This window comes from Anser anser, assembly GCF_964211835.1.
Source record: "Anser anser genome assembly, chromosome: 11".
NCBI lineage: Eukaryota > Metazoa > Chordata > Aves > Anseriformes > Anatidae > Anser > Anser anser.
Window position 1 is genome coordinate 23,281,470 of NC_139732.1, and position 14,745 is coordinate 23,296,214.

The 14,745-nt window shown below is 60.6% G+C and overlaps 3 protein-coding genes across 9 annotated transcripts; 1 reads left to right on the plus strand and 2 right to left on the minus strand.

Moving 5' to 3' along the window:
* Nucleotides 1–21: 21 nt before the first annotated feature.
* On the plus strand, nucleotides 22–1,798 carry NIP7 (nucleolar pre-rRNA processing protein NIP7). Its single transcript, XM_083851385.1, has 5 exons — nucleotides 22–157; nucleotides 900–986; nucleotides 1,065–1,203; nucleotides 1,278–1,418; nucleotides 1,497–1,798. The coding sequence occupies exons 1-5, from the start codon at nucleotides 102–104 to the stop codon at nucleotides 1,614–1,616; spliced, it is 543 nt and encodes a 180-aa protein (XP_083707511.1). The 5' UTR covers nucleotides 22–101; the 3' UTR covers nucleotides 1,617–1,798.
* A 145-nt stretch (nucleotides 1,799–1,943) lies between these two features.
* TMED6 (transmembrane p24 trafficking protein 6) lies at nucleotides 1,944–5,779 on the minus strand. Of its 3 annotated transcripts, none has more exons than XM_083851383.1 (5): nucleotides 5,049–5,779; nucleotides 4,646–4,884; nucleotides 3,293–3,419; nucleotides 2,975–3,126; nucleotides 1,944–2,619 (listed from the first exon to the last, which is right to left on the minus strand). In XM_083851383.1, the coding sequence occupies exons 1-5, from the start codon at nucleotides 5,344–5,346 to the stop codon at nucleotides 2,395–2,397; spliced, it is 1,041 nt and encodes a 346-aa protein (XP_083707509.1). In that variant the 5' UTR covers nucleotides 5,347–5,779; the 3' UTR covers nucleotides 1,944–2,394. The 3 variants fall into 3 exon arrangements, with proteins under 3 accessions (XP_083707509.1, XP_083707508.1, XP_083707507.1); XM_083851382.1 differs by having other exon boundaries at nucleotides 2,556–3,126; nucleotides 5,049–5,452; nucleotides 5,637–5,775; XM_083851381.1 differs by having other exon boundaries at nucleotides 2,556–3,126.
* Nucleotides 5,780–6,230: 451 nt separating this feature from the next.
* Nucleotides 6,231–13,878, minus strand: TERF2 (telomeric repeat binding factor 2). 5 transcript variants are annotated; one of them, XM_083851378.1, is made up of 10 exons: nucleotides 13,548–13,878; nucleotides 13,187–13,282; nucleotides 12,889–13,019; nucleotides 12,521–12,607; nucleotides 11,837–11,983; nucleotides 11,055–11,428; nucleotides 10,387–10,614; nucleotides 8,877–8,962; nucleotides 8,124–8,176; nucleotides 6,231–7,182 (listed from the first exon to the last, which is right to left on the minus strand). In XM_083851378.1, exons 1-10 carry the CDS (start codon nucleotides 13,789–13,791, stop codon nucleotides 7,024–7,026), a joined length of 1,605 nt encoding a protein of 534 aa, XP_083707504.1. In that variant the 5' UTR covers nucleotides 13,792–13,878; the 3' UTR covers nucleotides 6,231–7,023. The 5 variants fall into 5 exon arrangements, with proteins under 5 accessions (XP_083707504.1, XP_083707501.1, XP_083707502.1 ...); XM_083851375.1 differs by having other exon boundaries at nucleotides 10,387–10,770; nucleotides 13,548–13,868; XM_083851376.1 differs by having other exon boundaries at nucleotides 10,387–10,770; nucleotides 13,611–13,858.
* Between the last annotated feature and the right edge of the window lie 867 nt (nucleotides 13,879–14,745).

Below are 14,745 nucleotides of genomic sequence, written 5' to 3' on the forward strand. Positions count from 1 at the left end.
CCCGGCCGCCGCCGCCGCCGCGGGTTCCGGCCCCGCCGGTTCCGGGTCTGGCCCCTCCGGTTCCGCTTCCGGCCGGGCCCCCGCGTGCGCGGCGAGGGGAGATGCGGCCGCTCACCGAGGCGGAGACGCGGGCGGTGTTCGAGAAGCTCGGGAGATAGTGAGCGGCACCGGGACCGGGGGGGTGCCGGGACTGGGGGGAGCACCGAGACCGGGGGGGCCCTGGGACCCGGGAGGGCACCGGGACCGGGGGGTACCGGGATTGGGTGGGGGTACCGGGATTGGGGGGGTGCCGGGATTGGGGGGGGTACCGGGATTGGGGGGGTGCCGGGATTGGGGGGGTACCGGAACCGGGGGGGTACTGGGACTTGGGGGGGGCACCGGGAGCGGGGGGGTACCGGGGGGAACCGGGACAGGAGGCACCGGGAGGGGTTTACCAGAACGGCACGGGGGGGGGGCACCAGGGGAGGGGTTACCGGAGGGGGGTGAGACACCGGGATGGGGAGGGACACTGGGACGGGGCACCGGGGGGCACAGGGACAGAGGGGTACCGGGAGGGGGGGGTACCGGGATGGAGGGGGAGCACCGGGGGGAACCAGAACAGGGGCTACCGGGACGGCACTGGGATGGGGAGGGGCACCGGGGGAGGGGGGCCACCGGTACGAAGGTTACCGGTGGAGGGGAGGGGGGCACCGGGACAGGGTTACTGGGGGGGGAAGTACCGGGAGGCACCAGGCAGGAGGCTTTGGGGGGGGGAACTGGGAGGCACCGGGCCGGGGCACCGGGACCAGGGGAGGGCACCAGGATGGGGGCGAGGGCTCGGGGCAGGGGGGACCTGGGGGGGACACGGGGGCTGGGGCCGGGCCGTTGGCACATGGGGTCGGACGCCGCCCGTCCCGCAGCATCGGCGAGAACATCCAGCTGCTGGTGGAGCGCCCCGACGGCACCTACTGCTTCCGCCTGCACCGCGACCGCGTCTACTACGTGAGGTGAGCTGGGGGCCGCGGCCGGCGGGGGCCCGTCCCTGCCGCCTCGCCGCCCCCCTCAGCCCCCGTGTCCCCCCGCAGCGAGAAGCTGCTGAAGGGGGCGGCCAGCATCCCGCGGGACAGCCTGGTGGCGCTGGGCACCTGCTTCGGCAAGTTCACCAAGACGCAGAAGTTCCGGCTCAACGTCACGGCGCTGGATTTCCTCGCGCCCTACGCCAAGGTGGGGCGCGCGCTCCCCCGGCCGGCTCGGGCCCTCGGCCCCCCTGCCGCTCACTCACGGTGCCTCTCTTGCAGTACAAGGTGTGGGTGAAGCCCAGCTCCGAGCAGTCCTTCCTCTACGGCAACCACGTGCTGAAGTCGGGCCTGGGCCGCATCACGGAGAACACGGCGCAGTACCAGGGCGTGGTGGTGTACTCCATGGCCGACGTCCCGCTGGTGAGCCCCGCGCCTCCTGCTGCCGGGCACGGGAGCCGGGGTGCAGAAACCTCCCTTTGCTCTCTTTTTCTTCCCCAGGGGTTCGGGGTAGCTGCAAAGTCCACCCAGGACTGCCGGAAGGTGGACCCCATGGCGATCGTGGTGTTCCACCAGGCCGACGTCGGGGAGTACGTGCGGAGCGAGGACACGCTGACCTAGGGGAGCGCGGGCGCTCGGGATCTGTGAGCGTTTCTGGGCAGAAGGGACTTGTCCTGCCCCCTGCGTGGCAGCAGCACGCAGAGCTGCCAGGAGCTCACCCCGGGCAGGGGGCTGTCCCCACGCACGGGAGGAGGCACCAGAGCTGGTGCTGCGGTTGCATAAAGCCTGATCCTTCCCCCAAAGCGCTGTTGTCTCGTGTCACTTCTCAGCCTTGATGCCTGCCTGGGGTTGAGGCATCCCCAGTGGTACACGGGGGGTGAACCCCAAGCAGCACAGCGCCTCGTGAGGCTAAGCAGGTGAAGCCAGAGCAGGGCCCTCCCTGCTGCGGGTTGAGCTGTCGCAGGCTGACGGCTCTGTTACGGGAGGGAGGAAGAGGGCAGGCAGCTGCCTGCAGGGCAGGGCTCGCCCCAAAGGCTGGTCCAGAGGGAGGGCAGCCAGCGCTACCCCCTCCCTCAACAAAGCAAGCGTGTTAGAAGCCTTTTTTTATTGGGTTTGTAACCAAAAAAGGCAGGTTGAGACACTGCCTAAAAGCGGGTAGACACAGAACAAACTGCTGCACAGATACAAAGGGGTGTTCTGTTTATTTTGGTTAGGAGGTAACTTCAGTTAAGGCAGGGCTGGAGCTAGAGGCGGGGTGAGCTCTGCTTCCAGCCATGCCAGCTCCCAGCGCAGGATCCAGGCTCTCCCCCCTCTCTGCACACAGCAGGAGGGGCTGATGCAGCTCGGTCCCGGTGCTGTGGGCAGAGGCAGGCTGAGCGCCGCTCCCGGCGGGGGGCTGTCAGCACCTCGGCTTGCTGGAGCCCTGCACGTTGAAGAGACGCTTCAAGAAGTAAAGCTGCAGGGCCCCCGAGAGGACGATGACACAGCTCTGCGCCATCGACCAGCAGTTGACGTAGTGGTAGTTGGACTCGAGCAGGAAGGAGTCGGCCCCTTTCCTCATCCGGGCAAAGTTGTAGAACCGCCACATGTGGAAGATGTGGAGCTGCAGCTTGCGAATGCTGACCTGCAGACACAACGCCGCGGGAGAGGAAAGGAGGCGCTGCAGCGGGGGGCTCAGCACCGAGTTAAGCTGCAACACGTCAGGCAGTGACAAACGCCCTTCTTGGGTCCCTCGGGAAGGACTTGCCCAGCCCCGCAGGACTGCTGGAAGCCAGCCCACGAGCAGCACACTTGGCACACCAGCGCAGGGCCCACGCTGCTACCCAACCTGGATCCCGGCGGCCAAAGCCGAACACCGCTGGGATCCTCCCTTCCCAGGATGGGACGGGCAGCCCCGCTGCTTGCTTTATTTCCAGCCCATTTGGGGTCTGCCTGACACGTGCTGTTTCAAAGCGCTCTGTGGTGGAAGCGGCACCTACCTCGATGGCCTCCAAGGTGTCATTCAGCTGCCTCCTCTCTGCTGGCTGCTCCCTCTCCACGCTGAAGCCATCGTAGTAGACACCAAAGTTGAGGTACACCTGCATGAAGCCGAAGTGGTTATGCTGGTTGTCCAGGCACAGCTGGTAGAAACCTGCAGAGAGAAGCGGGGAGTTTCATTCCCTGGGTGGCAGAGCTGCAGCTGCTTCAAGCCAACGCTGCAGGGAGGGTGCCCGGGGAGCTCACAGCCCCCAGACCGCAGGCAGCAGCCTCCCAGCTGTGGTGGGGACCAGGGCAGCAGGGACCAGGGCAGCAGGGACCTGTCTCCCTGGTAGGGAAGCTGATCTGTCCTCGCACGTCCTGGGAAGCGCCGATCTGGAAGCCGTTGGGGTCGCTGGCTGTGGCCAGGATGATCCTGCTGTTGGCGAAGCCCGTCGCCCGCTGGACCTGCAGGCAGGGGATAGCAAACAGTGCCCTGCCCCGTGGGGGTCCCGTCCCCACCCCGCAGGGCGCTGCCTAAGGGTGTTTGTGTGCCCAGCTCCGCACCCAGGGAAGCGGAGAGTGGAGTGAGCGGGGCAGGAGCCCAGCAGGGTGCCTGGGGGGGGGAGTTTGGCCATCGCTGGGGAGCCAAGGGTGCCGGCTGTGCCCCAAGGCCAGGAACAAAAATGCTTGTGTGAGCTGCCAGCTGCAAGTAAAGAGGAGAAAAACAAAAGCCAAAGATACGGCACTGAGAAATTTAACCCTGAGCTGAGGTTCCTTGTCCCCGCTCCTGGTGCTCACGCAGACCTAGGGTTGCTGTTGGTCCCCGGAGGGCCAGCAAGGCTCCACGCACACCATCAGCCCCGCAGAGCAGCTCCCGGCGCAGCTCCCTGCTGCCCACAGCCGCTGCTGTCGGTGCTCGGGGCTGGGCGAGCACTCGTTTGGGGACAGAGCTGGGCTCGTGCTACGTCCCCACGTGCGAGCACCGCACGGCCGCTGCCTGGCGCAGGGTGGTGGCTCTGCCCCGCTCCCCTTCAGCCAGGGCAGTGTAAACAGGAGATAAAGGGGCTGGAGTTTCCCTCGTGGGAAGGAGACCAAGCACAGGGAGAAGCAGATATGGCTGTGTGGGGACCTTCAACGCCCCTTCAGGTGCTCCGAGGAAAGCCGAGGTCTCCTGCAACGGCCTCCAGCAGCTCAGTGAAGGGCCGCGCTCCCAAAGAGCCAGCTGCTCGTAAACCTGAGCTCCCTGAGCTCCACAGCTGGAGCACTCAGCATCTGCTTGCTCCGCACCTACTTAGGGTTTTAGAGCAGGTACTTGAGGAAGAAAAAAGGATTGATAATGAAAACAAAGCTGCCTCAAAAAAAAAGTCTCAGTCCGCAAGAGCAGCCATCCGAGTCACCGCAGCCATTCCCCAGCGCAACCAAGGCCCTTCCCCACGCGGGGCAAACCACCTCCGCCCCGAGGACAGCACGTCTGGAGCTCAGCCAGCACGTGGCCGCCATCCTGCAAGGTAAGGGCCCCTTCCTTCCCTGCACCTGCCTGGACCAGGCAGGGGGAGACGTGCCCGCTGCAGGACCCGCCAGCTGCCGCTGGCCATAGAGCCGCTGTGGGACTGACCCAGCGCCCCGGTCCCAACCCCATTAGCAGAGGCGCCGCGCTTACAGCCTCGCCGAACCCATCCCGCAGCGCTCACCTCGTAGCTGAAGAAGAAGTTGCCGCTCTGGTGTGCGAACTGCCAGAAGCACTCGGTGGCGCCGGCGGTGACGATGACGGCGAAGTCGTAGCGATCCGCGCCGCGGAACGGGGGCTCGTCGCTGGACCCGCTCAGGGGCTCGGTCATGGGGCACCCCGCGGGGCCCGGCAGCCCCAGGAGCAGGAGAGCCAGCAGCAGCATGCTGCGTCCAGCCTGCAGCCGGGGCAGGAGCAGGGAGCCTGGGGGGGGGTAATCATTAACGGCGCCTGCGCCGCCGCTCGCTCCCCGCTGTCACCTGGCAGCGCTGGGGCTGGCGGCAGCAGGAGCGCGGAGCAGGCTCCGCTCCTCGAGGTGCTCTCCGTGCACGGCGGGGTCGGGCTGCTGTTCCCACGCTGGAGCTCACCCAGCTGAACCCTTCTGCTGAGGGTGCTGCGAGGAAGCGCCGCGGTCACCAGCAGCAGCTCCTGGAGCACAGCGCCGGTCCTCCTGCTCCCAGCCGGCCTCGCCCCTCCTGCAGAGGAACCGCAGTCCTCGTGAGCGAGATGCCTCAGCACAAACGTTTCACGCCAAGAAGCACGCGCAGCCCTTCGCAGGCCGGCTGAGCAGGGCGCGTTGCTGCCCCGCTGCTCTCCTCTGGCACACCGGGGGTTTGCCCGGGGCAGCCGGGGCAAGAGCCCGGAGCAGGGGATGGGAGAGAACATGGAGAACGCACTCTGTGCCCGTCTCCTCTTCTTCCACCCGGGCGCACTGCAGGCTCTTCCTCACACTGGCGATTCCTGCCCCAGCGCTCGTTTCTTCTCACCAAGCCTGGAAGGAGCCCTGCAAGCTCAGGGCGGTCCTGTCCGCCTGGGGCTGCTCCAGCACACGTGAAGGAGCTGCAGGAGCAGCGGGGCAGGGAAACGCGCAGCCACTGACAGGTGGCGGGGGAAGCTCGTGCCAGCAGCTGCTGAAGGGCAGAGGGGAAGCCAGGTGTTTCCAAGCAGACTCCTACCCAGCACTGGCTCCAAAGGAACGTGGCCACAAAGCCACCCGCACCTCCAGTCCCGTGCCGCTGATTTCCTGTCTCTGCAGAGCCGACCCTTACGGGGGCGTTGCGGGTTATGTCTGCCGCGCCGGCACACGGCCATCAGCGCTTTCACCCTGGCACCTCCGTTCCCTCACGAGTCCGTGCAAAGCTGGCTGCCTTTCAGTTGGCAGCACAGGAAAAGTGAAAACACCACAGGGTAATTAGAAGAGTAACGAGCTTGACCGGGCTTCCCCAGCATTTCTGGAGCCGCTATTTCACTGACACCACCGAGAGCCACCGGGGGTTGCTTTTAGGAAACGCCTGCCCCTCTGCCCTTTGACTTCAACGGAAACACAGCCCAGAAGGTGATGCTTCATGTCCGTGCCTCACTCTGCACCCTCAGGGCATCTCTGTCCCACCCCAAACAGCTGCTGATGCTTCCTGAGCTGGCTGCGCACGATGCAAACTGGGAACCCCCCATTTCTGGGGCTGTGCACGCCCAGGGGCCAGCGAGCAGCCAGTGCCCCGAACCACCTCGCTTCCATCGGGGCGGCACAAGTTCACACACTACAACTCTGGTACTCAACAGGAAAGGAACTTTATTTTACAGAAGATCGTCCAGACCTGGACTCCAAGCCCTGGGACCTGAAGGCAAGAAACAGAGCGCTCACAGCTCACGTGCTTGCAGGAATCGCGCACGGAGGATGTTACCAGGGAGGAGACATGCCAGTAAGGGAGAATTTAAGTCATGAAACACTGGACTGTTTAACATGGAACTAATCAACATTTAAGTACTGAAAAAGATGTTGGTAACGACTCAGAAAGCAGAGAGATTCTCGCTCGCAGACTAGACATTTACAAAGCAAAGAACTGTGGGAGTAGAGCAGAAACTCACCTTGCCTACAGCTCTTCAGCCCAGAAGCTCTGGGGCTGTGTTGCCCCTCCCACAAGGGAGAGATGAAACAAAATTCCAACAGTTAGACAAATTAAAACACAAATAGCCACTGATAAAGTTCTCCTGTCACTTGACAGTATCTGAACAGAGAACGCATCTCAGCAGCACATCAGGTTGGTATTCATTCTGCAAAGGCTGCAGCGGTCAGGTGGAGAAGGAAGTCCCGACACAGCCCATCTCCAAGCACACGCAGCTTCTACCAACCGCAGAAGACCTAAACCTCCTATCTACAACTCAAGAAACAAGACTCTTCGGTTCTTGCCACACGTGGTTCTATCTGCTGCAGCAGCCTCTAGTACCAAAAGCCAAAATCCCAAAGCTGCTGTGCATCAGGGAAGAGCGCTGCAGCTCCTATTGCTCTGGTCAATCTTTTAAAACAAAAACAGTTTTGCACTGAAGATCCCGTGGCTCCCAGCTTCAGAGCATCCCCAGCCTTTTCATGGTCCGCCAGCGATCCTTGATCATCACCGATGTGCGGTTCTGGAAGGGGTATTTCTGGCAGATGGACTTCCATCTCCCTTCTCCGTACTTCTTTACTCCCTCTTTGATCCACTCGCTTTCCTGCACCGTCCATTTCTACAAAAGAGCAGGTAAGCGGCGTTCTGTGAGTAAAGTGCAGTTGCGGGAAGGAGCTGCATTTTGCTGGGACTGCACTGCATCTCCTTCCCGGGGAGTCAGCTCTCCTTTATCACCTGTGCTAGGGACACGGAAGAAAGGCAGAGCTGTTCTGACAGCAGCACGTGCAACACCCAAAAATCACTTGGCTGCAGATGTGCTCTCATTTCTAACCAAGAATCACTGAGCTCCAGCACAAGCTCGAGAGCAGATGTGCTTCCCAAAACATAACGCTGATCTCACAAACGAGGAACGACTCCTTCACGCAACAGCAAGCAGAGATACTAAGCACTCACTGCCTACCTCCCGCACAGCAGCACAGATTTAGTGCTAAACCTGCAAGTTCAGCTCTGCAGGTCCCCCGGTTTTTGTAGGGGAGGCAAATCAGGAGCTGCAGGAAGCAGTCACGGGGAACAAGGCGCTGCACTGCGGACGGCAGCACAGGAGCCAGCTGACATTCACCTCCAGGTACGGCTGGCAGAGTTCCTGGAAGCTCCTGGAAGGTAACAGTAGGCACAGCAAGCCTACTTCTGAGGTGCACGCAGGAAGGAAAAGGGACTTTGCTCCGACACCCGATGCCTGGCACGTGGGAGGCACGCAGCTCTAGCCAGCTACCAAACCGGGCTGCTTTAGCAGGGAAACTCACGCCAGCTTGGCGAACGTGAAGATCTGCACAACGCTGACAGAGCCCAGACCCCGCAGCACTGGCCTCAGCAAGAATCGCCCCCCAGCCCAGCCCCCTGGGCTTCGTTTGAGGCTTGGCAGCAGCTGCCCTGCTGCGCTGAACTGCACCAGGGAGTCCCCTCACCAACACGTAGTGCAGGTCATTGACAGTTTGCTCTTCTGTAAAGACACATTCTCATTTCAGACCTTACAGAAAGGATTTAAGGGCTCTACATTACCTGTTTCTTGGAACCAAAGACTCCAGAGTTGTGGCCATTTCGCTCAAGTAACACTGGAAAACAAGACAGGAGGATTACATTTCACAGTAACTCAGGACATGGACGCTCCCAGGAGACTGCCTCTGGCTTAACCGCTGAACTCTGCAGTCAGCCTACAATAAGAGCGTCCCATGACAGACAATAAAAACAAATTCCTTTGTCCCTCACTTCTCTGCAGCCCGTTTCAAGCCCCAGTTGCTTTATGGGAAGCTTCCCAGGAAGATCTGCTTTGTTTTGAACTAGCCAATACGTCAAGAAGAGGGGCAACCATCCAGGACGCAGCTACGCCATATGCCGAGGCTGGAATCAGGCGTCCTGGAACCAAGCCCACCCCCTCTCCCCAGCAGGGCCAGCTAAGCTGCGCATATACGTGCAGAGGTAACTGGACTGGAAAATCAGTCTGGCTGATAAAGGTAAACTTAACCCTTATTTCGTGGCAATAAAAGCACGAACAGGGAAGGAGCTGTGTTGCCAATATTTACAGCCTGTAGTTCAAGCAATATTAGTCTGAAACCTGAACAAGAGTTCTTGGCACGCGTTTCAGGTTAGAGGTACAGAAACCAAATGCCTCAGTGTTGGATATCTGGCCATTTTGTTGGGCTCCTACAATTTCTGGTTTCAAAACTCACACAGAGGGTAGCACGGCCCCCGTGAACAAGCCACAAAGCCAGAATTATCCTCACTTAGCACCTGTGAGAGCAGCTCTGTACCTACCCACACCTGAGAAGAGCTCTTCCTCATCACTCCAGCTGTCTTTTTGTTCTTCAATATGTAAACTGCTCCACTTTCCTTTGCGGGACCTGAAAGCAGGCAAGCATTTACTTCAGCTAACAGCCAGGAACAATTTGGGAGCGGGGTGCAGGGCCAGCAGGAGCACAGCAGGCAGGCTCGCGGTCAGCATGCGGGGCAGAGAAGCATACCAGGAAGCAAGGAACAAAGCAGCCACCCCCTGCTCTCCCCTCGGCGTGGGGATGAGTTAGAAGCCCCTACAGAAAGACAGCGTGCGTCACGGGCCCAGCCACGAGCAGCACCCTGTACTTTGTGACCAGCACTTCCGAGAACAAGCGAGCAGGTGTTAGCGACAGGTGAACACCCGCAGCAAGCAGCCACACCGCGCGTCCCAGGCCATCGCCTATGGCTCAGAATAAAGACCTCTCCTAGAGAGCTGCAATGGACCAAAAAAAAAAAAACCAACAACAAAACCAAAAACCACCGCCGCCACCAAAACACCATGAGGAGAGAAAGTGTCACCGCTTGCAAGTCTTTGAAATAGGAAACTGAAAACTCGCAGATGACCCTGGGAAGCGGACGACGTGCCTGCGGGGTGATCTCTTCTCAGCTCTGACAACAAGCTCAGCCCCGAGCAGCGCCCAGCAGCAAGGCGCTCGAGATCTCACCACCGCCACACCAGCGCCTCTACCTGCAGCCACTCCCCTGCGCTTCAGAGCAAGGCAGCCCATCTGCGAAGCCAGGCTGCACAGAACAGCTGCACCTGCACTGCCCTCCCTTCGAAAGCCAAGCTTTAGGTTCTTAAGTCTTCACCCAGACCAGGGGAAGGTGTGTTACCGTTCTGAGCACATCAAGCTACCTTCACACAAACCTCCCAGCTTTGCTGCCGGGGATCCAAACATCACCGCTGCCTGCTGCGCACCTTCACTAGCCAGAGGACAGCAACGTGAGCAGGAAGCTCTGTTACACCCTCGCTACGGCTTGCAGAAGGAAATACTCCTGAGACTTTACTCAAGTCTCACAGCAGAATTAATTTCAGACTCCTGCCAGTAAGCGTACTTCGCTGTTATCTGTGGGAAACCCCTAAAATACCCCTACCTCCTACAGCGCAGTCATTTCAGCTACAAGGTAAGAGGAAAGCTGCAGCCAGGGGTTTCTTACCCAGCAGAGGTTTCAGGAAAAAGAGCACGAGCTCAGCACTGCACTTCTCGGGGCAGGGCGGGGTTACCCAGCTGTGCCCGCTGCAATTGCCACCAGCACTGAGTGCGCTACGTGACTCGCTGCCAGCGAAGCTGGGTGATTTTCTCACCTCTAGTAAAGGAACGATGAGCCCTAAGGACCGTTTACTTTACCTAGCTCCACATATGCTGGTGGGCAAGGATGGGCAGTATAATCACCCTGAATTAAGGGGTTTTGTCGTTCCCTTTACCAAAGGCAGCTGCAAGTCAGAACACTGGGTGCAGTTAGGCTATACCACAAGAGACAGGCTTCATACTTGGCACTTTCAGCAGACTCGTGCTGGTTAGGCAATTTCTGAACGGATTTAGAGGCAGAAGACACAACTGGCTCCTGGGAAGAGTCTGGGCTTTCACTCGACTCGTTGCTCTGGTTGTCTTGCTCCATGACAAGTTTACTTATGGTCAAGCGTTTGACCTTATTGGGGATTTCAGGAGGGTCTGAGATCTCAGAATCTTGATTTTCCTCTTCTTTCCGTCTCTTGTTTCTGTGGGATACAGAAGGAGACAGTTGCTTGGGGAAAGAAAAGTCTGTTTCATCCAGTTTGGTGAAGAGCGCATCCGAATCCCGGGAGTCTGACAGGATCTTGAAAGCTTCTCTCAGAACAGAAATCCCATACGTGGTTACAGTTCCAGAGGGCTGCCTACAAAATAAACAAAACTGAGCAGCTTGTAAATGTTTCACCACAATGGCTCCGACATCACTGACATCAGGCTTTTCTGCCATGCAACCCTCAACAATTCACCGCGACCCCAGGGTGCTAACACCTCCTGAGGAGGGCACTCCCGACCCTCCCACGCACACCGACACCCCCGGGGCGCCCAGGAACCACCTGAAGCACGCGGACACCAACCACCACTCCACGGGAGCAAGTGAGACCTGCCGCCAACTTTTATCCACCACACGGGGCCAGATTTCTCTGCCCACCTTTCCGAGTCCCTGGAAGGCGCTTCTGCAAGCTCTGGAGCTGCTGCTGCTGGCTGCTCGGATATTTCCATGCATTCTGAAACATCTTCCAGGTTCTTAACCGCCGCTATTATGTGCTCAGGAGCTGCTGCAGGGTAACTGCTTTCTTCCATGGGCTCAGGAGCTCCTGCTGGGTCCTCTGCCCTCTCCGCAGGGCTGGGTGGTACCGCCGTGTTTTCTGCAGTTTCTGCAGGCTTTGGAGCTCCTGCTGGCTCCTGCTCCATTCCTACGGGCTTGGGAGTTGCTGCCTGGTCCTTGGCCCCACTCGCAGATCCAGGAGCCGCCGATGAGCGTTTTGGTTCTTCAGCACGTTCTGAATTCAAAGTCTTCATCATCTTTGACAGGAAAAAAGCACGTAACCATTACAACAATGGCTCCCCACAACACCACTCAGTTTTTACCTCCTCCCTAAGGCATTTTAAGCTGTTACTTGCAGCCCAGCGGGCACTAGGCGCAGAGTTCACGTCTGCCAATTAAAGCCTGCAACGTGGTTTGAAAACCATGCTCAGCTGTACAAGCCTTTTAGGAACAGGCGATGTTAAGTAGTTTAGATTTAGCCTTTTGTTAATCAGGTGCCTGAACTCTGCAACTCACGACTCCAGCGAAGGCACGCACAGGCCGAATCACTGAATTCCCTTGTCGCATGGGACAGGAAGCGTCGGCTCTCCCCAGACCTCCACCTCACGCCACCGCCCTGCTGCCCCTGCAGGAGCGGAAGCCGGGTGCGCGGGGCAGACACACACCGTCACCAGCACCGGCTCGGAGCTGTCCACGTAGGTCTTCAGGAACTGGAACATGTCCTGCTGGAAGTCCGCGTACGAGAAGTCTCTGATCATCGGATGAGTGTGGTTCTTCTGCCGGATGATGGCCTGCAACTCCGCCTTCTTTTTCTAGAGAAAAGGCAAGAACATTCGGCAGAGTTACCAGGGGTTTAGATGAGAGCTTTGGGAGCGTGGCTCTGGGCAAAGACCAGAACCCTTCGGACGCCCTGCACGCCCGGCTAGCTCACACTGCCACAAGTCTGGGAAGAGGCCAGAGGCCCACGAGATCCACCCAGTGCCAGCAGTTCTTTTCTGCCCGCACAGCATGCCGCCTACAGCAGCAGGAGCGGGGCCTCCAGCTCTCAGACCCAGCCCTCCTCACCAACCCGCGCTCTGCACAGGCCGGGCTGAGCTTGCCCGAGGCCGAGGAGGAACGTGAGGGAACAGGAATAGAGAGGGAACTCTCAATGACAGCTAGAGCAATACTCAGCACTGAGGGTTCACCCTCCGTTTCATCCCCCCCACTCTCCTCTTTTTCACGTTTACCCCAGGGGCTCGCTTCTCAGGGAAACCTTTTAGGCCTGCAGCGGGAGTCACAAGCCCCGTGACATCCCGTAGGACATACCCGACAGTCCTCATCCACCCTACAGTCAGATGTGGGCTCACCTGGACCCTGGGATCCTTCCCCATGTACCTCTTTAGAATTGCTGAAGCTTTGTCAAACTCTCTGTTTCTGATGCAGACGATAACGGCCTGCAGAAGAAAAACCAGCAGTTTCTCCATTGGCACTGTGTTAACCGTACAATTAACCAGCTTTAGGAAATCACGTGTAATAATCAGCCCGGGCACGCGGGTCGCAGCTTAGTGCCAGCTCACACGGAGAGCCGAGCTCTGCCGTGACACCAAGGCATGTTTGCAGCCCACTCGCTGCTACCCCGGTACGTGACAGGTGACAACTCCTGCTGCTGTTTATTCAAGAGCACAACTGAACCAAGGGCGAGCAGACAACTTATTAAACAAGAAAGAAATCTTACAGCCTCCTTCAGCATTTTCTGCACGGGTTCCACCTTCTTTTCTGGCACGCTGAATTCTTTCTGAAACAGCTGCAGGATGCCCATTGCTGACTCAAGAGGAGTGAGCTCCATCTCTCTATCGAAGCTGCAATCTAGAAAAAAATCAGTTTGTGAAGCGGACGCAGACACGGACGCGCTCGGTCTGAGCTCGGACGCTGCAGCTACGGCGGTGGAGGGGAGGCCGAGCAGCCGCCGGGCGCCTGCAGAGCGCGGTGCCCGCGGGGCCCTGCAGGAGGCCGTCCCGGCGCGAACGACCCACCTAGGTTCTCGCCTTCCTCGATGCGGGACAGGAACTGCATCACGCGCAGCAGCTGCACCACGGGGGGGTGCTTCTCCAGGGGCCGCACCAGCAGCGCTGGGGGCGAGACGGGGGCGGGGGTCACGGGGGGGTGGCGGGGGGGTACCGGGGACGGGGTTAGCGGGGGGAGCAGGGGGGTACCGGGGGGGGGGGGCTGTTACCGGGGGGGCGGGTTACCAGGGGGCTGTTACCAGGGGGGCGTTACCGGGGGGGGAGTTACCGGGGCCGTTACCAGGGGGTGTTACCGGGGGAGGGGGAGGGGAGTTACCGTGGGGGGGTGTTACCGGGGGGTGTTACCGGGGGCCGCGACCGGGGCCGTTACCTGGTGGTGCCCGCGGCCTGGCCCCACGCCGTGCCCGCCCTCCCGCCGCCAGTCCCGGCGTACCTTGCATGACGTCGCGGAGCTGCCGGAAGTCGCGGTTCCTTCCGGCGCGGTAGGCCGCCACGGCCTGGTGGAAGTAGAACTGCAGCACCCAGCGGTTCATCGCCTCCTCGCCCCGCGCCGCCGCCGCCGCCGCCGCCTTCTCCCGCCGCCCGCCAGCGCCCCGCGCCCGCTCGCCCGCCATCGCGCCGGAAACGGAGCGCGGCCCCACCGGAAGTAACGACAGAGCCCCACCGCGACGCCTACAAGTCCCGGCGTGCCCCGCGGCACCCGGTCCCGCCGCGGCGCCTACAACTCCCGGCGTTCCCCGCTGCACCCCCCGCCGCGCCTACAACTCCCGGCGTGCCCCGCGGCACCCCCGCCCACTTCCCGCCGCGCTGCCGCCCCCTGCCGGCCGCCCCCGTCACGGAGCTGCCGGTGGAGGCGCGAAGCCGGCGCTGGGGGCCGGGGCCTGCCCCGGGGGTCGGGCGGGTGCTGCCCGGGGCCTCGGGGCCTCGGGGGCAGAGGAACGTATGGCTCCCCCGGCGGGAGGCTGCCCGGGCAGGGGCAGGGAAACACCCGAGGGGAACCCGCGTCGGGCGGGGGGGCACAGACCTGGGGGCCGTGAGGTGACGATGATGCGCTCTGGTCACAGCACCTCGCCGAAGGGGTGTCATGGCTTTGCTCTTTTTCTGTCACGGCACATAAGGACACACAACGAGGCCGGGACTCCCGAATCTCCCCAGCCTCCCTGGCCCAAGGAAGGCCCGAGCAGGCACAGCAGGAGCACAGGAAATCAGTTCCCCACACAGCACAGCCTCTGAAGTCCTGACGAGAAATCTCAGCAGTTTCTGAGGAGGTCGGTGGCTGCTGCACCCACGGCACGCGCTGCCCCGGTGAGAGGCTTCCCAGAGTGAGCGCAGAGCTACACAGAGCTACAGCCCCTTGTTGTACTCTGATTCTTCTGCGATGAATGGAAAGGAAACGGGGATTGTGGGAGCAGGCGGTGGGTGAGGAACGTCCACGATCAGTTCCCTTTCAGGAAAGGGTTTGGTGTTCTGCGTGCCAAAAGAAACACCGGGCAGGAAGGCACAAATTACAGTCACGTTTGTGCTTTTGGGTCATAGTTGGCTGATTTATGGGTTTTGATGAAGTGATT

What these genes read in the sequence shown, in the direction of transcription:
- NIP7 (XM_083851385.1), top strand. Translation starts at nt 102, where the DNA reads ATGCGGCCGCTCACCGAGGCGGAGACGCGGGCGGTGTTCGAGAAGCTC. An exon ending in GACCGCGTCTACTACGTGAG is followed by an intron (nt 987 to 1,064) that starts GTGAGCTGGGGG and finishes GTCCCCCCGCAG; the next exon opens with CGAGAAGCTGCTGAAGGGGG. An exon ending in TCCTCGCGCCCTACGCCAAG is followed by an intron (nt 1,204 to 1,277) that starts GTGGGGCGCGCG and finishes CCTCTCTTGCAG; the next exon opens with TACAAGGTGTGGGTGAAGCC.
- TMED6 (XM_083851381.1), bottom strand. Translation starts at nt 5,346, where the DNA reads ATGTTCTCTCCCATCCCCTGCTCCGGGCTCTTGCCCCGGCTGCCCCGG. An exon ending in CAGCAGAAGGGTTCAGCTGG is followed by an intron (nt 4,885 to 5,048) that starts GTGAGCTCCAGC and finishes ACCCCCCCCCAG; the next exon opens with GCTCCCTGCTCCTGCCCCGG. An exon ending in ACTTCTTCTTCAGCTACGAG is followed by an intron (nt 3,420 to 4,645) that starts GTGAGCGCTGCG and finishes CCCTGCCTGCAG; the next exon opens with GTCCAGCGGGCGACGGGCTT.
- TERF2 (XM_083851375.1), bottom strand. Translation starts at nt 13,791, where the DNA reads ATGGCGGGCGAGCGGGCGCGGGGCGCTGGCGGGCGGCGGGAGAAGGCG. An exon ending in GGAAGGATCCCAGGGTCCAG is followed by an intron (nt 11,984 to 12,520) that starts GTGAGCCCACAT and finishes CCTTTTCTCTAG; the next exon opens with AAAAAGAAGGCGGAGTTGCA. An exon ending in TCTTTGGTTCCAAGAAACAG is followed by an intron (nt 7,183 to 8,123) that starts GTAATGTAGAGC and finishes GCTCTTTTGTAG; the next exon opens with AAATGGACGGTGCAGGAAAG.